This window comes from Meriones unguiculatus, chromosome 8 (assembly GCF_030254825.1).
Source record: "Meriones unguiculatus strain TT.TT164.6M chromosome 8, Bangor_MerUng_6.1, whole genome shotgun sequence".
In the NCBI taxonomy this organism is placed as follows: domain Eukaryota; kingdom Metazoa; phylum Chordata; class Mammalia; order Rodentia; family Muridae; genus Meriones; species Meriones unguiculatus.
This window is the reverse complement of record NC_083356.1, coordinates 74,828,525-74,848,946: the sequence shown is the minus strand read 5'-3', so window position 1 is coordinate 74,848,946 and position 20,422 is coordinate 74,828,525. Positions and strand designations below refer to the sequence as shown.

General features: G+C 54.8%; 1 protein-coding gene across 19 annotated transcripts in view; it reads left to right on the top strand.

The window, feature by feature from the left end:
* The first annotated feature begins 1,576 nt into the window (after window positions 1–1,576).
* Window positions 1,577–20,422, top strand: part of Dnm1 (dynamin 1) — a 42,563-nt gene continuing 23,717 nt past the window's right edge. For 6 of the 19 annotated variants that reach the window (XR_009593804.1, XR_009593803.1, XR_009593802.1 and 3 more), the window contains exons 1-10: window positions 1,581–1,859; window positions 12,917–12,990; window positions 13,258–13,407; window positions 13,660–13,863; window positions 15,108–15,206; window positions 15,313–15,473; window positions 16,930–17,072; window positions 17,186–17,321; window positions 17,404–17,471; window positions 20,209–20,347. Coding sequence is in view for 13 of the 19 variants with exons in the window: in XM_021657070.2 (XP_021512745.1) it covers window positions 1,699–1,859; window positions 12,917–12,990; window positions 13,258–13,407; window positions 13,660–13,863; window positions 15,108–15,206; window positions 15,313–15,473; window positions 16,930–17,072; window positions 17,186–17,321; window positions 17,404–17,471; window positions 20,209–20,347 (1,335 nt within the window). In the remaining 6 variants the exon portion in view is untranslated. Of the gene's footprint in view, window positions 1,860–12,916; window positions 12,991–13,257; window positions 13,408–13,659; window positions 13,864–15,107; window positions 15,207–15,312; window positions 15,474–16,929; window positions 17,073–17,185; window positions 17,322–17,403; window positions 17,472–18,516; window positions 18,656–20,208; window positions 20,348–20,422 lie in introns of all 19 variants that reach the window. The other 13 variants (XM_021657226.2, XM_021657147.2, XM_021656907.2 and 10 more) reach the window with 4 other exon arrangements.

The following is a 20,422-nucleotide window of genomic DNA, read 5'->3' as shown; positions in this document are numbered from 1 at the left end:
AGGGCAGGCAAGTACAGTTGGAAGAGCCCTTGGTTTGAATCTCACTTTTGCCACTCTCTTCTTGCGCTGGGCCTGGCTACCATTCTTTGGGAGCCCTAGAGTTTAGGGCAAGAACTTTCCATCTAAACGTGAACACCGTCAGGCAGTGCACAGGCTGCAGATGTGGAGAGCATCTGGAGCCATGCAAGGAGATTTAGAAAAAACAATTTCAACAGGAAAAAAAGCCGAGCCAAAGGAAAACGATTAAGAAACAACAGTATATACGGCCAGCTACCTGAAGTGAAAATAAAGATGCTGTACATAGTGTTCAAAGAAAAGAGAGAGAGAGACAGAGACAGAGAGAGAGAGAGAGAAAGAGAGAGACAGAGACAGAGACAGAGACAGAGAGAAAGAAGAACTTTCGCCTTTCCCTGGCAGGGCTTCCTGGACTTCAGGGCCTTTGCACTTATTGTTCATTCTAGCAGGGTGCTTTCCTCGTATCTTATCATTTCGATCCCCTTTCAAAGGTCACTTCTTCAGAGAACCTTTGACTCCTTCCAGCCAATATGGCTTTCCAGACCCTGTTGGTTTCTTCCATTTCTCCTAGTACAAACGATTTTGGTGTTTCTTCTTTCACTGCCTGTAAGATCTCAGAGTGTGGAGACCCTAGCTCTTCTGCTTTGCATTGTGTCTGTAAGCTTAGGATGGGGTTTGGCTTATTCTGGGTTCCTGGTAATTTGTTAAATGAATGGTCCTTCTTTCTTTCTCCTAGAAACAGAAACACTGAGATAGGAAGGAATACACTGAAGGTTATTTTTTTTTTTTAAGATTTATTTATTATGTATACAGTGCTCTGCCTACATGTATCCCTGCACACCAGAAGAGGGCATTAGATCACATTATAGATGGTCATGAGCCACCATTTGGCTGCTGGGAATTGAACTCAGGACCTCTGGAAGAGCAGTTAGTGCTCCTAACCTCTGAGCCATCTTTCCAGCCCAATGCTGCAGGTTGTTTTTTAAATAATTTATTTATTTGTATTTTATGTACATCGGTGATTTGCCTGCATGTATGTCTGTGTGAGGGTGTCAGATCCCCTGGAACAGGAGTTACAGGCAGTTGGGAACTGCCCTGTGGGTGCTGGGAATTGAACCTGCGTCCTCTGGAAGATCATCCAGTGCTCTTAACTGCTGAGCCATCTCTCCAGCCCCACTGCAGGTTATTAATTAATATCAGAACCTAGAATAGAAAGCGTCCAAGGTTAAGTGGACTAGGGCTGATTTTAGTCAGCTGACCGCAACCTTGAGGTGGCCAGGTCTTTCCTCTAAGGCCTCAGTTTCTCCACTGGAAATGACTGCTAAAATAAAGTAATCATGACCACCAGAGTTAGCACCTATAAATCAGCACCTCTCATCACCAAAAATAGCTTTGGTGCAGCATCCATATTCCAGAGACACAGGTAAATCGCCCCGAAAGCTGCAGAAGGAGAAAACTACAACACCCATGATGCTCCATGCTGCGTCTGCGCAGGGTGACCAGCCTGTGAGCCCCACGCGCCATCTAGCGGCGGCCTGGAGAAGCGCTCCGCTCGGATCCCCGAGGGGCGGGGGACCCGCGGCGCACGCAGTCGGGATATTCGGCTGCAGCCACGAAGCCGGGGGCCAAGAGCCGGAGCAGAAGCGGCGTCCGGGATCGCAGCCCGCCGGGCCCGCCGCAGCCATGGGCAACCGCGGCATGGAAGATCTCATCCCGCTGGTTAACCGGCTCCAGGACGCCTTCTCCGCCATCGGCCAGAACGCGGACCTCGACCTGCCGCAGATCGCCGTGGTAGGCGGTCAGAGCGCCGGCAAGAGCTCGGTGCTGGAGAATTTCGTGGGCAGGTAGGAGCGGCGCGGACTCACGCGCCCCAGTTCCCCGGGTCCCCGCCCCGGGCTCCGACGGGCTAGGTGCTGCTTCAGCGGACCAAGCGCCCCCGCCCCCCATTCGAGCCCTGGGGTCCGCAGCGCCCCCGCCAGCCCGCAGACATCGGTGGAGTCCCCCCCACTCACGCCCCCTCCTTCACCCCATCCTCCACAGAGCGACCCGGGCAGAGGGCTGTCCTTGATCCCCACCACCCGCACTGAGGGGGCCGCATTACTCAGCGCCTCGCTGAGAGCTGACAGCACCCGGAGGGCACTGTCCCCTTTCTAGGCTCCGTGGAACCGGCTCTGCCCCCGTGGGAATTCCTGGTCGTGACAGGGGACAGCCCCCTCCCCCAGTCCTTAGAAAAGGACACAGCCCCGTAGGCACTGGGGACCAGGCATAGCCTCCCCCGCCCCGCACACGCACGCGCGCGCTCACACACCACACACACACACACACACACGCACACACACACACACACGCACAGACACACACATAGGGACACACGCACACACACACCTCTGCGGCTCCCGCCGCCATCCGTGCGCAGCGCGGCGGAGGGGGAGGCGCGGGCTGCGGTGCTAGGAAGGGAAGGGGGGGAGGAGAAGCGGCTTGTGAGCCTCTCCCCGGCAGCCGGCCCCTGGCTTCGCCGCCCCCTGGGAGGGGGCGGCCTGTCAGCATCCTCCCCTGGCCTGGCAGAAGGGTTGTGATGGAGAGAAAAGGCGGCAGAGGGCAGAGATGACTAAGTCCAGGAGGCTGGATGGCGGGGCAGGGACGGGGGAGGGGGGGGCGGGGGAGGTGAGCCATTGCAGAACCTAATCCTCCTCCGGCCTCTGATCCCACAAGGCGCTGGGAAGGCCAGGTGGCAGAGTGGGGGGCAGTCTCAGAGACAAAGGGTGTCGGACTTAGGGGCTCAGGCAGGGTCGTGACACCCGCTCTCAGGCTCCCTTGGAGCAAGGGAGGACAGAGGTGGCATTTCTGGTTCTTAGAAAGAGCGGGTCATTCTATGAGCTCAGGTGCGTGAAGGGGAGGGGGCTGCCAGGCCCAGGAAGAGACTGGAGAATTGCCCTTGACCCCTCACCGGCGTGACTCCCTCTCATCTTTCTAGAAAGTCTCGATTTCTTGCAATGACCTTCATGGCTAAGGAGATGATTGGCATGAGGGAGAGTGAAGCAGCAGCCCCCCCTTCCAGAGGAAGGAGAGTTCTGTGGGGTGACAGCTGGGCCTAAGGCAGGTTCTGGAAAACCTTGGGCAAGTCACTTGCCTTTACTAAACCTCGGTGTAGTATGGACAGACTGGCTGGCTGATGCCACACGTCCCAAGAAGCCACTGCAAACCCCCACCCTGGGGAGAGGAAGAGGACCTGAGTAGAACCGTGTATTCGTGGGATGTGGACATGCCACAGTGGACCTGGAACCACAGAGAGAAGCAGCTGTCTCTGGATCATGTGACCCCAGAGCTGCAGATACAGACCAGAAACCATATAGATGAGCCCCTTCCCAGGGGCTCAGCAGTCATGGCTTGGGGGTGGGGGGCTGTGGCGGCCTGCAGAGAGTGGCATGCAAGGATGCCCAGCACTTTTCAGTGAGTGTGTAAACCATAGTGCCATCTCTCTCCCACTGAGCGTTTGCCAGACTATGTGCTCTGGTGAGGGGTGCAGACTGGGGAACACCACAGAGCTCCCCGCCCCCCATTGCCTGGCAGCCCCTGGGAAGTGGACACAGTGGTGTTATAGGTGGCCAAGTGAACTTAACTGCTTTTCTCAAGGTCACATATTTAGAAAGGGTGAGACCTGCCAGACTCCATCTTGGGCCTGCATTGGTCATGGGGACTGACTGAAGTGTGGACCTCTGGATTCCTGTCTGAAGGATGGGGACCCCGGGAGCTTACCTTGACCTCCTAAAACGGTACAAAAGCCATTCACTGAACCCATGGAAGAGAATCGTTGAGAGTCTGTTAGACTGGGAACCTCTCCCTGGCCCTCGTGCCCTCTTGCAGTGCAGCAGGCTGGCCCAGACAGTCACAGCTGTTTACCTGTCAAGGGGCAGAACAGGGCCTGGATTCTGCCCTTTGAACCCCAGTGCCCTTGGCCACAGTCTGGCCAGGAGGACAGAAAAGAGCATCTAGATGCAGGTCTGGGGCAGAGGAGGAGGACTGCTCCCAAATCTGAGGAGCAAGTGGAAAGCAGTGTTGAGTCCTAAAAGCTAGTGGGGAGGCCAGGGCTGGGAGGCCAGGGCAGGGTTAGATTCCAGCCAGCCCTACCTGTGCCCTCACGGATTCTGGACCTCTCCACCTAGCTCTGGGTCCCCAGACCGGTGAACATGGTAACAACAGCTCTTTCTCCTGGGGCTTCCAGAGCACCAATCCCCCATGGAGAGGAAGTGGAAAACTCCCCAGAGGAAAAAAGCTAACCCAGGCCAGCCAGGCTCCCAGGCACCCAGGAGGACCTGGTGTCAGCGCTGCAATGGAGGTGACCCAGCAGCTGTCCAGGACCCTGCTAGCACTTGTTTGGGTCTCTGCTCTTTCTTTCACCACCCTGTTACAGATGTGGGAGACGGAGGCCAGCTCCTTCAGTCCTTTAGCAGTCATTCTTGGAGGGTCCACGGTGGCCACACTAGAGGGTCTTGGGTGAGGGTGAAGCTGGGCATTCCAGAGGGAGAAGCGGAGACTACTGGAAGACATGGTCAGTCTCCCGGAGGGAACAGGGCTGTGGTCCACACGGAGGGCTGAGAGGAAGGTCACGCCTAGGAGAAGCAAGCAGTGCCAGGTCCTGTGAGGAGCCGGAGGAAAATCCCAGGCCCAGGAATCGCAAATGCAAAGGGTCTGGGGTAGGAAAGAATCAGTTTAAAACACAGACAGGAACCACTATGGCTGGCACTTGCTCAGGCAGGAGCGATGGGACAGGCATATACAGGGCCTCCATCTGTGAGGAGACTGGGCTTGTTTTCATTATCCTTGGAGGCTCCTGAGTGGTGGGATGACTTAAGATGATTCTGACAGATGTGTGATGGGAAGGGAGCAAGAGACAGGACAAAGGAGGCTCCTCTGGAGATGGCAAAGAATGTGGGCTGAGGTCTGTCTGGGGCCAGGTCCCACTCGCTGGTAGACAGGAGAGCGAGTTGGGGGGGGGCTGAGAAGGAATCAAGGATGACTTCTGGGTCAGGGCTGATGGCAGTAGTGCAGTCGGGAGCCTGGGAGGAGTGACCTGAGGGACCAGTGGGGTGCTGGGTCGGTTTGAGGCAGCAGGGAGTCAGCCTTGAGCCAGAGATGCCCTAGACATCTCCTGGTGGTGTGGAGCCGGGGGCAAGGCACGCAGGAAATGTGAATTTGGAAGTTCTTACTGTAGACATGGGATTTGGTCCCATGAGAGTAGATGAAATCATACTGGGTAATGCAGCTGGAGGAGCGTCTGTGGACCCCCATGGCTCTCTAGCATTTCCTGGTGGCCTCAGCACACTCTCTGCTGCACTGTGGGGCCACCTACGTGCCCTGTCCCCCAGCATTCCTCCAGGCTAGCATGGCAGGTTTGCACTTGTCTTCTGCCCTCAGCCAAGGGGTTGGGGGAGAAACAGTGGGAGAGCAACTGCAACAGCCCCAGGTGGTCTCCTCTGACCCTGGCTATTATTTTCACATCTGTAAAATGGGTACAGTAACAGCATGTCCTCCGTGAGACCTTGTTGAGGGTTGAGAAGACACAGAGGGAGGAGGGATGTGTTTTCTCTATCTGGGTGGGGCAGGGGTGGTAAGTAAGCTCCTGCCCTATCCCAACAGCCACGCAGGGAGAGGTAATGATTGCTCCCCGGCTCCACAGCTTTGGCCTCCATTGCCCTTCTCTGCATTGATCTCCATATCCTACGGGAGCCTGCCCACCCTTCAAATGTTAAGTTCATTCTTTCTCTGATCACCTTCTTAGTGAGCCCATTTCTCAGAGTTGGAGACTGAAGCTGAGAAGACATCTCAGACATCTGAGACAAGGAGACCCTAGCTTGGGGTGGACAGAGAAAAGGGACATGTCCTGGGCTCCCCCTGAGGAAGTGGCGTTAAGGCTGACCTAGATTAAGACTAGGTAGGACAGAGAAGCTGGAGGAGGGGATGAGCCATGCCAGGTGTGGGGAGAAGCTGGAGGAAGGCAGTCACTGGTCTCTCCCCCGCCCCCCCATGGTCTCCCTCAGAGCTCTGTGTGGAGCTCACCACTGGGGCTGGACATCTTCCCTCCTCCCCACCGGCAGTCCTGGTGGACCAGAGAACTAAGGATGAAAGGCGACCCTGGCAGACGGCATTTGATCCCGGCGCCAGGAGAGTAGAGTTTCCTGGGCTTGGCTGGGGTCAGAGGGTGGGTACCCTGGCTTGCTCGGTTTGGGTAGTGAGTATCCAGGTAGGGCATCGGTACAGAACGCCAGGTGTGGGCACAGTGCTGACAGGTGTGGGCAGGAGCAGAGCAGAGGCCCACGTGCCATATGTCCAAGGATTGCTGTTATAAATCAGGGCGAGGAACCGCCGAAGGCAGTACAGTCTGCCCTTGGCAAACCCATCTCAAGTGTGGACAGGAGGCCCCTCACTCAGGCTGCCCTGACCCCTCTCATCCCATCTTGCACCACACAGCTCCTCCTTACTTTCACATGTAAACTCTCTAACTGTCATATTATCTATGGCTCCAGAAAGGTTCTCTCTCTTGGCGACCCCTGAAATGAGGGCCATTTTCTCCTGGACGCTGGAGGTCTTTACTCATAGGCATAATGATGTAGGCTCAAGATGGGTGGGCTGTTTCCCACGCCTAAGGACAGCACTAAGGACAGATTCTGTCTTTGCAGAATCAATAGCAAGTGGCAGGAAAACTGGATTCTGATTGCAGGCGTTCAGAATAGCTCAGAGAAGGGAGTAGCCCTGCCTGAAGCCACACAGCAGTTGAATCAAAGATGAAGAACAAACAGGTCCCCGGCTTCTAGGCCAGGCATTCTCACATGCCTGCTCATACTCAACCCCCCAACCCCTGCTCCGTCCTCCTTCTGGGTGTCTCTGTGACTCATACCCCTTCTGAGATAGAAGTCTGGGGACCAAGAAGGCTTAGGAGGCTTGGAATTTCTACAGGAGATAAGGAAATGGGCTATTTGGCTTGGACAGTGCTTAGGGCAGATTCCTAAGTGCTAGATGCCCAGTGTCCTGGACAGAGGCCCCAGGACCAGCTTCCCCAGCCAACACACTCGGAGTTCAGTCCCCAAGCCCCATAATGTGAACCCCCACGCCAGCCACCTGTGACCTCCCTCAGCCTAGCCTTGGCGGACCAGCAGGGAACAGGCGCTCCCCTCCTCCTAATCTCTCCTATTCTAAGCCTTCTTTGGACCCTGTCCCCTCAAAACTGAGCCCCAGGTTCCCAGTTGAGCCCTGGTGGCCAGATCATCTTCAGCCAGCACATGCTGGTCTCTGACTAGGTGGCAGTTCATGGAGGAAATGGGGTAAGGGCTCTCTGACACAGTTTGTCTTCTCTGCTCTCTGCCCCCATCTTCTCCCACTGACTCTGACCTCCAAGTCTCACCAGCCTACCCCAACTCCAGATGCCCTCCCTGATGCCCGGTGTCATTGTCCTGACCCTGTTCCACTTGCGGGGTGGAGCTCAAAGCATAGAAGAAAGGAGGCTGGGGGTCTGGAAACGGTAACCTAGCCCTAACACTATGGAGACAGAAGATAGAGCGTCTGTTTAGTGCCTCTCCATTCTCCTGTTGCCCGGGCGCCCTGCACCTGCTCTTAGAGGGGCAAGGAGGCAAGAACCAGAGCGGGGAGGGACATCTAGCTAGGCAGGACTCTCACCTGCCTGAGTCCCCAGCACTCAGCGGAGAACACTGAGCCAGAGGAAGGCAGGCTTTTGAGCGCCCCCAGTGGGCACCCTGGGTTAGGTCCTCCACAGCCAGGCTTTCCACAGCCAGGCTCTCCTGGCATCATCTCAAGGGTCCCAGAACTCAGCTGCTGTGCTGAGTTCCAGTTCACTGCTGGGGAAACCGAGGCTCTGAGCAGGGACACACTTCTGGAAGGGAAGTTGGAGAAAATACCAATCCAAAAGCATCTGTACGGGTATCCTGGGAGATGGCCCTGATGGCTTGTAGGAGCTGAGGGTCATGTGACTTCTGCCCTCTGAGCCTCAATTTTTCTTCCCCCTGGTGCTATGCCAGCCAGCCAGGATGACAGATTCTTAAACAGCCTCATTGCTGTGTGATTTATGCACCATAAAACCTCCCCATTTAAAGTGCACAATTCAATGATTTTTAGTGTATTTACAGAGTTCTGCAAACATCCTCATAAACTAATTTTAGAACATTTGCATCACCCCCAAAAGAAAGCTCAGGATTCGGCAGATTTCAGGGCCTCTGTTGGAGGAGGCTGGCTATAGTCAGCAGCCACTGGTGCTAACGATGCTTGCGGGGGCTGTCTCAGGGCCAGGACGACAGTCAGGTTTTACCTCACAGAGGCCCACCTGCCTCTGCCTCTGAGTGCTGGGATTAAAGGTGTGTGCCACCACCACCTAGCTAAAATCTTAATTCTTTAATCAGGTGGAGAAGGGGAAACGATTTCCGTTTTGAAAACGTAACTTCCTAGTGTAATCAACACAAAGAGGAAAGGAAAGAAAGGAGGAAGGGAAGGATTGAGGAAGAGAGGGAGGAAGGGAGGAGGCATGGATGGAAAGACATGGGAAGGAACGGGACGGGGACCAGGAAGGGTGAACATTCCTGTGAGGGGTCCCACCCCATCACCAACTTGCACCGTGATCTTGTACAACAATTTCCTTTTTGTGGTTCAGTGTCCTCTGCCACGCAGTGAGCTGTGGAAGAGTTCCTCACCCAACCTCAGTGTCCTCAACATGGTGTCCGTCCCATGAGCACTCAGCCTGGACACTGTGACATGGAGGCAGGTCCCACCCAGTCCCTGCTCTGGGACCGTTCTCACATGAAGGGAGACCAAGGCTGGACTGCCCTGAAATGGTCAAACGTCAGGGCGATATTTAAAAGCTGCAGCATGTGGGCTGCCTCAAGCCTCCTAGGTCTCCCGGGGCCCCGGGAACAGAGAAGGACTTGTTGTCTGCAGCAGCCTCACCTACACCCCGTGTGTTTCTTGGCTGACAAAAATCTCTGCCCATCGCTTCAGATCACCTTGGAGCACGGCCAGCCCTGCTTGCCACTTTCAGGAGCTCCATTTGTCCTTGAGATCCCTCTTGCTCTTCCAGGCCACCCCTTACTCTTCTGGCCAGGCTGGAAACCCACTTTCTACCTCCCTCCCTGGCTGAGCACCCATGCACTCTTAATAGCTGTCCCTCGTTCAGCCTTTACCTCCAGGAAGCCCCAGAGGCATCCGTTGGCTGGTGAGAAGGAAGCACAGAGAGGGATGGTCACTTGTCCACATCCCAAAAGTGACAGTGTGAGACCTGTCTCCTGTCAGAGCCCAACAAACACAAGACAGAAGAATGCTCACCTGTCAAATCAGACAAGTTATTTCTCGTCATCATTTACACCTAAGCAGCGCCTGGAAGTCAGGACACTCTGGCCCCAGGCCTCAGGGCCTGGAGTAGAGTGGAGGTCACTCCTGAGGTGGTGTTTCTTGCCTCTCTGGCAAGGGGATGACAGTGCCGATTTAGTGAGCAAGTAGGTGGTGCTGGAGGTCTTGAGAGGCGTCTGTTTTGTCCCTTCTGTGCCTCAGGTTTGAAGGTGGCTCTGCAGATTGCAAAGCAAGGCCTCCCTGTGAAACCACCATCTGCTCGAAATGAGTGGGAGAGCTGGCAGGCCACCAGCTGCCCTCCCATGCTGGGCTCAGCGCTGGCCTCTGGTGCTGAGGAGCCCGCATACTTTCCCTAGACACCTGCTCTGCTGTCCCTTGGCCTGAACAGGAGGTGCAATGGTGGCTCTGACCGGAGGTTGGGTCAGAGATGCTGGCCCTTCACAGAGAGTTATAGCGGGACAGTGTGTCCAAGAAGCAGGAAAGAGCCACAGAGCCATTCCTTCTAGTGGCTTTGACTGAAGCACCTAGTCTGTGTCAGGTTCTGTGTCTGCATATGGGGACCTCCTTTTCCTGTCTGCTGTCTGTCCAGGTGTGTGGCTTCCTGGGTCCTGTCTCCTTCAGCCACTCTCCATTGCTGTGTGTCCTCACAGATCCTTGACCTCTCTGGGCTTCAGTCCTACCTTCCGGACAGTGATGGGGGAGTTCTCTCTATTCCCCTGTTTTCCTTGTTTTCATCTTAGTACCTAGAGGAGGTGAGGCAGAGGTTTCTGTGGGGTTTCAGATTTCTTGCTAAAACTTGGGGATATTCCTACAGGAGGCTGAAAATGAGAGACCTTCTTTGGTAGCTCCTGTGGTCTCCATGTCCTGGGCATGGGCTCAGCCTTTCTGCTGAGAGGCCCCCACAAACCCTGTAACAACCATGCATGACATTCTGCCATAGCTGAGCACAAATTGACTCAGGGTGAGGGAATGAGCCCAAGGGCACCAGGCAAGGGAAAGGCGGGGATGGGATTTGAACCCATGGCTTCTGCCTAGCACTGTCTCTTAATTACTAAGACAAGCAGGCTGTAGTGAAAGAAAACATGACAAGCAGACAGGATCTTGTTGATTAGTGGCCTATCCTTGGAGATTTGAATGTGGCCCATTAAGGAACCAGCACTTTTAACAGGCTGCCGCATGGGTTCTGACATAGGCTGAGCGGGCCTCACTTAGAAAGCCTGGGCTCCTGACATCTACCTGGCCCTCTGAAAACTTGGTCTTGGCCTCTGCTGCTTAGAGGCTTCAGCTCTGAGGCAGCGACTAGGCCACACCCTAAGCAGCCATCAACCTCCTCAGGTGGACCTTGGAATCCCTACACTCTACAGGACTCTCCAGAGCCCTCTGTCGTCAGGCGTGCAGGCCTGGCTGGGCACATCTGCTCACGGGGAGGCCTCTCAAGGAATAACTTCAGGGAGGGTCCACATCTCTACATGGGGAGGGCTCTCTATGGGGAGTCCATCCTTTCCAGCCCCTCCTGCAGTTTCCACAGCAACTGCTGTTGCCATGGTTTTGCTTGGCAAGCAGCTGGTGAGGAAGAGGGTGGACCTAAGGCCCCTACACCCACCAAAACCACTGTAAAAACAAGTGTGCTACCTCCACAATCCTGGAAACCCCGAAGAGAGGGATGGCCCTCCCCCAAGGAATCGCTGAGTAAAGGCTGGGACCCTGAGGCAGGAAGTCCCCCTGGGCTGGGACTCCTTCCCTCCCTGGCCTGCCTGGCCAGCTCTGTCCTGCCACAGGCTGCGTTGTGTGATCTGTTTACTTGTCTGTCTCCACCGCAGTGTGAGAGCCTTGGGTGGGGAGCTGGGTGACTCATCTCTCATCCCCACGGCCCAGCACAGGGCCTGGCACAGATCAGAGTCAATTCAATTATATAAAAAGCTAAGTCTGGCTTCTTGGGTTTAGGGGGTGGCACAGAGGGACAGAGGATGTTTCTAGCCTCTTGGGTCCAACAGACACTTGGGTTTGAATGCCAGACCTGGGGCTGGAGTGTACAGCTCAATGGTAGAGTACTTGCCTGTCACGGAGGAGGCTGTGGTTTTGAGGTCCAGCACCGGAGAACAAAAGAAGCAGCAGTAAGACCCAAATCACACCAAAACCCAAATGAATAATACAAAACTCAGGGGAAGCAAGGCTGGGCTGTGTGACCTTGAGTGAATCACTGTCACTTCCCCTCTCTGATCCGCCCTTGTCTCATCCATAAAGTGAGAATCTCTGCTGACTTAGGGATTCTCTTAGAATGCACTGAGTACATCATGAATACTGGCATGGGCACAATATACAGTGGTGGACGGAAAATGCCCGCCCTGCCCTTTTGTAGATTAGCATAGCAAGAAGGAAACACATTTGCCTGGTACCTAGAAAGGCTTAATGCATGCCAAGTTTCCCTCTCCTTTCCCAGGCCAGTGGCCCGCTACTCCCAGCAGCCTCTGCTTTTCTAGAGGTGGCACAGGAGAGGGCCCCAAGAGGGGGGCCTTGAACCTGAGACCCATGAGCCTGTCGGTTCTCCTAGAACCCTTTGGCCCTGAGCCTGGAGTGCAGGAAGCGTTGTGAGCTGAGTGTGTATTTGTCTCCTCGGAGTCTCCCTGGATCTTTTCCAGGGGGCTGGCTGGCTGGATCAGTACAGCCCCTCAGGCTCTGGTCTGCTTCCTCATTTTCTGGGTTCTGGGGGATCCCATGCCGGCTAATTCTGACAGGCTGGTTCCTGGAGAGGCCTCCACCCTCCAGCCAGCCTGTGGAAGAGTCATGGGTTGGGGAATTGAGAAGAGCTGACAGACAAAAGGACAGCTGAAGCTGTCATCAGCACAAGCAAATGTTGGGTATGGACTGTCAGGTCTCAGGACAGGGATGACTTTGGGGCCCCTCTGCAGTCCCGTAGAGGGGGCTGAGTGCATGAGGCCTGAAGGTCAGGAGCTTTCCTGGAGCTAGCCCAGGGTCTCCTCTGCTATGTCATGCCATCTGAGGTAGCATCGCTGAGGCTGTGTCTCCATCTGTGAAGTGGGGACAGTAACTGTGTCCCCCTCCCAGGGTTACTTTCTGGAGCCCATGAGCTGCTGCCCACAAAGCAGCTGGCATGTAGCAGGCACTGAGGAAGGCTGAGTTCTGTTCCTAGCCTCCTCCGGGCTGCGTCTGCCTCCTCTTCAGCTCCAGCCAGATGGGGCCTGGGGAAGAGGAACTGAGCCGTGCCTTGCCCAGAGGGGCAGAGAGGAGGGCAGATCTGCTCAGGTTTTGCTGAGATATAACTGGCCACTAGTCACTTGGGCTACCCTGTGCTACATTCCCTCCCGGGCAGAATAACAGTGGCCGGGATGGGGGCAGGGATTTTCTATTGGCTCAGAACCAACATGGTATATATTTGAGGGAGGTCTGGGTAGTGGCTGGTCTAGTAGTTGGTGACCTGGAGCTGTGACTCCGGGGAGCCCCTCCTCAGTGATTTAATGTTCTCAGTAAGATGCTGTGTCTCCCAGCAGCTGCCCTCAGATTTGACCCTCTTCTGACTTCCAACTCATTGCAGGGACTTCTTGCCCCGAGGCTCTGGCATCGTCACCCGGCGTCCCCTGGTTCTGCAGCTGGTTAATTCCACCACAGGTTCGTGTCCTCCATCAGCAGCCAGGCGTGGTTCTTCCCCAAGGTGTGAAGTCCAGCCTTAGCTACCGAAGCTACCCAGTGACTTTAAGCAAGGTCATCCTCCCCTCCTTGGGCCTCCATCCCAGTCTAGACAGTGGGTGTAAAACTGTAAAATGGAGACAAGGACCGCTGTGTTTGGAGGTGAAGGGTGGATTTCGGGAGGATTCCACCCAGGGGCCTTCCCAGGTCTGACGCCTCCTCTCCTTCCCCTGCCGGCTTCCGGAGCAGAATATGCGGAATTCCTGCACTGCAAAGGGAAGAAATTCACCGACTTCGAGGAGGTGCGCCTGGAGATCGAGGCTGAGACTGACCGGGTCACCGGCACCAACAAGGGCATTTCACCAGTGCCCATCAACCTGCGGGTGTACTCGCCCCACGGTGAGACCTGGCCCCACATCCTCCTTCTGACTTCTTTGTCTAGCCACGCCCCTGGGCTAATTTTCCGGCCCCACATTTTTCATACTTGTTGAGTGCTGTGGTCCTCCAAGTTCACTTACCTCAAGCAACACCTGCCTAACCCCGCCCACTTCTGACCCACACTCACTGGTAGATGCTCTTTAAGCCAGACACTGTTCTTTAACTCCACCCGCCTGACCACGCCCCCACCGCCCTCTTTGCCTCTCTGTGCAGTGCTGAACCTGACTCTAGTGGACCTGCCTGGAATGACCAAGGTCCCTGTTGGGGACCAACCTCCTGATATCGAGTTCCAGATCCGAGACATGCTTATGCAGTTCGTCACCAAGGAGAACTGCCTTATCCTGGCTGTGTCCCCTGCCAACTCTGACCTGGCCAACTCTGATGCCCTCAAGATCGCCAAGGAGGTGGACCCCCAGGGTAGGCTCCTGCCTGGCAGCTGATGCACAAGTCCCAGCACTGGTGTACTTTCAGTTTAGGGGTGTCTCTGGAGAGTCTACGTAGAATAGCCATGGGGTCAGAATTAACCTTTAAACTCACTTCAGCTGGGTGTAGTGGAGCCTCACCTGAACGTAGAAGGTCCAAGAATTGAAGCCAGCACTAGCTACGTGACAAGCTTGAGGGCAGCCTGGGTTACATGAGATCCCACCCCAAAAAGCTAAAAGGGGGGCAGGGGGCCTTCAAGGTGGCTCAGTGGGAGAAGGTTCTTGTTGCCAGTGACAACCTGAGTTTGATCCCTGGAATTATTGTGGAGAAAGGGGAGACCTGACCCCTGGAATTGTCTTCTGACCTCCTCATGTTTGTAGTGGCTTGGGTGCACCCTCACAAACAAACAAACAAGTAAGTAAGTAAATAAATGTCATTTTTAAAAGTCCCACCCCAAAGAAACATTTCAGCCTGGTTGGGGATGCAGCTCAGGGCTAGGGTTCTTACCTAGCATCGTGTGATTAAAACATTTTATTCGGGCAGTGGTGGCACACGCCTTTAATCCCAGCACTAGGGAAGCAGAGACAGGTAAATCTCTGAGTTTTAGGCCAGCCTGGTCTACAGAGTGAGTTTCAGGACAGCCAGGACTACACAAAAAAAAACCTGTCTAAAAAAAAAAATTAATAATTAGTAATAATAATATAATACAATAAAACATGATTTTGGCACCAGTATGGTAGTGCACAGTCAGGACCCCATCTCTCAGGAGATGGAGGCACAAAGATTATGAGTTCAAGGCCAGGCCAGGCTATATACCTCAGATTTTTTTACGAAATAATTTAGAAGTTATTTTATTAATATGGATGCTTTGCTGGCATGATGTTTGTGCACCATTGACTGCACAGAGGCCAGACGGCACTGGATCCCCTGAAACCGTTACAGACAGTTGTGAGATGCCATGTGGGTGCTGGAAACTGAAGTGGGGTCTTTTGGAAGAGCAGCCAGTGCTCTTAAACCCAGAGCCCTCCGCCCAGCGTCGATTCGTATCAAATTTGAAGTCAGTCTGAGCTTCACTCAGATCCTTTCTCAAAGAAATGGCAGCAACAGCAGCATCATTTTGGCTGCTTTGGATGACAAAGTGGGCGAGGGAGTGAAGAGAGGACGAAGGGGGTGGTGCATGAAGTCCCCTGAGTGAGGGCTTGAGCCACTGTGACAGTCCTCCCGCGGTCACTTCCCAGGTCAGCGCACCATTGGGGTCATCACCAAGCTGGACCTGATGGACGAGGGCACAGACGCTCGGGACGTGCTGGAGAATAAGCTGCTTCCTCTGCGCAGAGGTAGGCAGACGCTGCCCTGCCTTCCCCATCCACCTTCCCAGAACTGCCCTGCTTCCCGTCAACCTTCTAGGAAGGCTGGCCCCCTGACCTTGACCCTGTTCCACAGGCTATATTGGCGTGGTGAACCGGAGCCAGAAGGACATAGATGGCAAGAAGGATATCACGGCCGCCTTGGCTGCCGAGCGCAAATTCTTCCTCTCGCACCCATCCTATCGCCACTTGGCTGACCGCATGGGTACACCCTACCTACAGAAGGTCCTCAACCAGGTAGGGGAGCAAGCCAGACCAGGGCTTGGGAAAGAAAAATAACTTCAAGTACAGTTTTTCTTGTTTGTTCATGTTTATTTTTTAATTTTAGGTACATTAGTGTGAAAGTGTCAGATCTCTTGGAATTGGCATTACAGACAGTTGTGAGCTGCCATGTGGGTGCTGGGAATTGAATCTGGGTCCTTTGAAAGAGCAGACAGTGCTCTTTACCCCTGAGCCATCTCTACAGCCCCCGTGTTTGTTGTTTGTTTGTTTTAGTTTTATTTTATGTGTGGCTGCTTTGTCTGTGTCTGATGACAGAGGAAGTCGGAAGAGGGCATCAGATCTCCTGGAATTGGAGTTACAGACTATTGAGAGCTGTCATGTGGGTGCTGGGAATCAAACCTGGCTCCTGTGAACAGCGGGGCCACGTCTCCAGCCTGGTTTTCTCAGCACATCTTAAGGGCGACCAACAGAGACTGGCACCCCTCAATCAACCTAGATCCAGAGAGGGGAAGCCGCTTGTCTCCATCCCACAGGGAGTTACTGACAAGAATGTGTTGACCTTTCCTGCTGGGGACCTGGAAGGGGAGCCCCAGGACTCCCAGCATGTATAGACGACCAGGATTTTGAGTGGACGGAGGCCCTGACTAGTGAGGATTACAGTGTATTCAGCTGGACATCTTGGCCCTTTCGCTGTGATCCAGAAACCACAAACATTGCAGAAGCATCCCCAGCATGTTCCTCCTTCTACAGTGTGACTACCTTAGAGCCGGGTTCTAACCCCAGCTTTATCTCTCCCCGGCTGGGACACTCCAACTCTGAGCTTCTACTACTGCCTCTAAAAGGAGGAGGGGAGATAGGGGATAGGGGAACCTAGCAGCCTTAGGCACCTGAACTTGAGAATTACCTTTAGGTACGTGGAGCCCAGAGGATGCGAGGTGGGGTGTCCTTCAGCCTTCCCTGCCTAAACGCATTTGGGTCCTGGTATCTAAAACTATTCGATTGCTCAAAGTTAGGTATCTTCAAGTATGGATGCAAATTCCCAGCTTCTGTCAGCAATTGAGTTATGGCATATTAATTCCAGTAGCTCATCACTGAGCACCGGTGTAGCCTATCTGATACAGCAGTGATGCTCAAGGGTTGTGGCCCCTTTGGGAGTTGAATGACCCTTTCCCAGGGGTCACATATCAGAGTTCCTGCATATCAGATATTTATAGTACATATTCATTCATAACAGTAGCAAAATTTACAATTGTGAGGTAGCAACAGACATAATCTTATGGTTGGGGTCACCACAACATGAGAAACTGTATTAAAGGGTTACAGCATTAGGAAGGTTGAGAACTTCTACAGCTCCTGGCCTGGTCCTTGACAGCTCTGTGCCTTACCCCATCCATCCGTTCCCCTGCCTGGGCCTGTGGGCATCTAGGGTTATGACCTTGTTTTTAACCTTTTTCTTACCCGCCTCGCCCAGCAACTGACCAACCACATCCGGGACACACTGCCGGGGCTTCGGAACAAATTGCAGAGCCAGCTGCTGTCCATTGAGAAGGAGGTGGAAGAGTACAAGAATTTCCGACCTGATGACCCAGCACGCAAGACCAAGGCCCTGCTGCAGTAAGGCTCCTTCCTGGCCCCAGATTCCAGGCCAGAACTACTCCAGCCCCTCCCACCGTCCAGAGCCCTGGGCCCTGCTCTGCCTCTTCAGGCCACGCCCCTCTCTCACACAGGATGGTCCAGCAGTTTGCAGTGGACTTCGAGAAGCGCATTGAGGGTTCTGGAGACCAGATAGACACTTACGAACTGTCAGGTGGAGCCCGCATTAACCGCATCTTTCATGAACGCTTCCCTTTTGAGCTGGTTAAGGTAGGGCAGGAGGAGGGAGGGCCCGTCTCTACCTCCTGGTGGCAGGGCTGACCCTGACCAGCCTTCTGTGTGTTCACCACAGATGGAGTTCGATGAGAAGGAACTCCGAAGGGAGATCAGCTATGCCATCAAGAACATTCACGGCATCAGGCATGTACGGGGATCGGGGTGGGGGCCCCACCGTTAGGCAAAGGGGCAAGAGGCTTGAAGGAAGCTCCCTCAGGAAGGACCTGAGAGGTCTGGTCTGCAGTCCTCTCAACCCCACCTTTCTAGCTCCTAGCTCAACAGGCTCCAGCTAAGGGAGATGGCTGGGAGGCCTGGGCTACCTACAGCCTGCAATCCGCTGGCCTCCTTGGCTGTTCCCAGGAGTACGGCCTGGAGGCACAGGGTACAGGTGGTGAGGGGAACCACTCTATAGGGCTGGGTACCCCCTTCTCCCCAGGGTGCAACAACTCTGCCCAGAGCCACTCAGGTAGCTGAGCAAAGGGTAGGGTCACTGGGTAGGGCCTGGGACATAGCACCCAGATATCATTCTAATGTGCTTTTTGAGGAGGGTTTTCAACTTGCCAAACCCTCCCAGACTCACATCAGCCCATCCTCACCCATTCTACCCACTGCCCTCCTAAGCCAGCCCTTGATGCGGAAAGGAGGGCTGGGAGATAGACCTGCTGCTTTGACCCCTACTCTCAGGGACCCAGATCCATCTGTCACCCCTGTGAATAAGGCAAAGGAGCCCTGTAGGCTCCATGCTGCGTCTCATCATGAAATTTATAATGTGATAGCTGCATTGGCCAAGACTTTTTAAAGACTTCTAGTCTAAAAAAAAAAAAGGAGCTCAGTTCTCAAGGCACTGAAGGTGGCCTCAGTTTGGCAACTTCCATTGAGTTTGGGGGACATAGAACTTTTTGCAGTAACAAAAGGATGGAAAGCAAAAGGAGGAAACAAAACAGATGCAGAAGAGACTCAAGTAGAGTTGTCTGGCCCAAAGATGATTGATGAAAAAGCCTCTCATTAGAACCTTCCTCCCCTAACCCATTGACTAGATAGGGAGGGACACTGAGTCTCAGAAAGCGTAGTGGTAGTGGGAGGACTACTCCCCCAGGCACAGCTAGGGGATGGAGAGGGACCCTGGCCTAGCACTCCTGGCAAGTGCCAGCCTGTGACACTGTGCCCTTTTCCTGCTCCGGGCATTCAGAACGGGGCTGTTTACCCCAGACATGGCCTTTGAAACCATTGTGAAAAAGCAGGTGAAGAAGATCCGAGAGCCGTGTCTCAAGTGTGTGGACATGGTTATCTCGGAGCTAATCAGCACCGTTAGACAGTGCACCAAGAAGGTAACAGCTAACCCTTGGCCAGCCCCCTCAGCCCCACCTCTGTCCCTTCCCGCACTGCTCAGCCGGTCGCTCCTTCTGCACACACCCCACTGCCTCCTCGGTAGCATGCACAGGCCTCGGCGGGGTGGGGAAGGCAAGGCCATCATGATGGATCTGAACAGGGGAGCCCTCTGACGGGGCCTCACCCACGCCTTGATCCCCAGACATGGGGAGTCAAAGAACTGGACACTAAGAGATCTCCCCTGGCTCAGAAAGAACAGTGGTTAAGGGCACCCTGGGTTCCCGACTTGCCCACAGGAGTGGGGTAACTGTCCAAAGCTCAAGGAGGGTCTTGCGGGAGCCTCAGCCTGGGGTGCTTTGCGGGAACCTGGGCAGCCAGCGGGAGTGTAAAGGGCTCAGGACTGGCGGGTACCATGTCTTCCTGTTATCCTTCATCCTCTCCATCCTCCAACTCTCTTCTGGGGACTGTCACTCAGGCACTCCATCTTCTTCCTTCCACATTCAGCTTTCCAGGGACAGGGCTGTCCCCTGCCAGGCAGCCAGCCTCACAGAACTGCCCGGGAAGGCAGGGCTTGGAGGATGGTGCTCATTTCTCACAGCAGGGAAACGGAGGCTCAAGGCACTGAGTAACTTACCCAGGGCCATATCTGCTGAGAAGTAGCAGAGTTGTTGCTGGAAGCTGAGGCCATGGACTCTAAGTCCAGTGCTCATTGACTCCACCCAGGCCTCCCTTCCTTCCCACTGTGCCTTGGCTCCCTTTCAACCACCACTCCTCTTTCTGTCTTTCCTCTTCTCTTGCTTCTGTCTTTTTGGAGCTGCGTTCCCACAGGCCCTTTGGGAAAAGAGGCAAGGGATGCCCCTTGAGGAGAAAGGGAGGAACGGGTAGGCAGGGAGGTCAGATGAGTGTCGGAGGAGGAGGGTCTGGCTTCTGTAGGGAGCTCCGGCAGGCGGAGGCGTCATCTGCACCACAGACTGTGCAAGCGGAGAGCTCGCAGCCTGGGCAGCCCAGCCTGGGCAGCTGAACACCCTAGCAGAGGCCAGGCTTTCGAGTCAAAGTGAAGTCAGGGACACTCAAAAGCCTAGATTTGCACAAGATGTGTAGCCAGGTCCTGGTCTGGGTCAGGTCCTTAGGAGGACCCAAGGGACACGGGAAAAGAGCAGGCAGGCTTGGTATTGTTGAGGGGTGTGTGCTTTCTAGGGGGCACCCCTGGGGTAGAGGATCTGAACCGGGAAGGGCTCTCTCAGAACAAGGGTTTGGTCCCTTGCACCTTTGGCCATATCCCCAGAGCCCTGGGGGAGGGGGTGCTTGGCAGCACCTGGCAGGTGCAACCCTGGGAGAGGTGGGGGGCTGGGTCCCACGCTCACGTTGTCTTCTGTTCTCTCTCTCTCTCTCTCTTTCTTTCTTTGTTGGTGTCTCTCTCTTCCCCCCATGCCTGTGCCATCCTCACCCACCCTTGAGCCCGGCCGCTTGGCTTTCACTCCCATCCTCGTTCCCTCTGCCCACCCGGCTGCTCCCCTTCCTGCCCCCTCCTCCCCCTCCTCCTTGGGTGCAGGACGGGCCTCTTCACACCTGACCTCGCTTTTGAAGCCACAGTGAAAAAGCAGGTGCAGAAGCTCAAAGAGCCCAGTATCAAGTGTGTGGACATGGTAGTCAGTGAGCTCACGTCCACCATCAGAAAGTGTAGCGAAAAGGTACGGCGGCCGCCTGGGAGGGGCTGGGCCTGGCCGTCACCCCTTGCTGGTGGCTACGGCTTCCCATGGGCACGA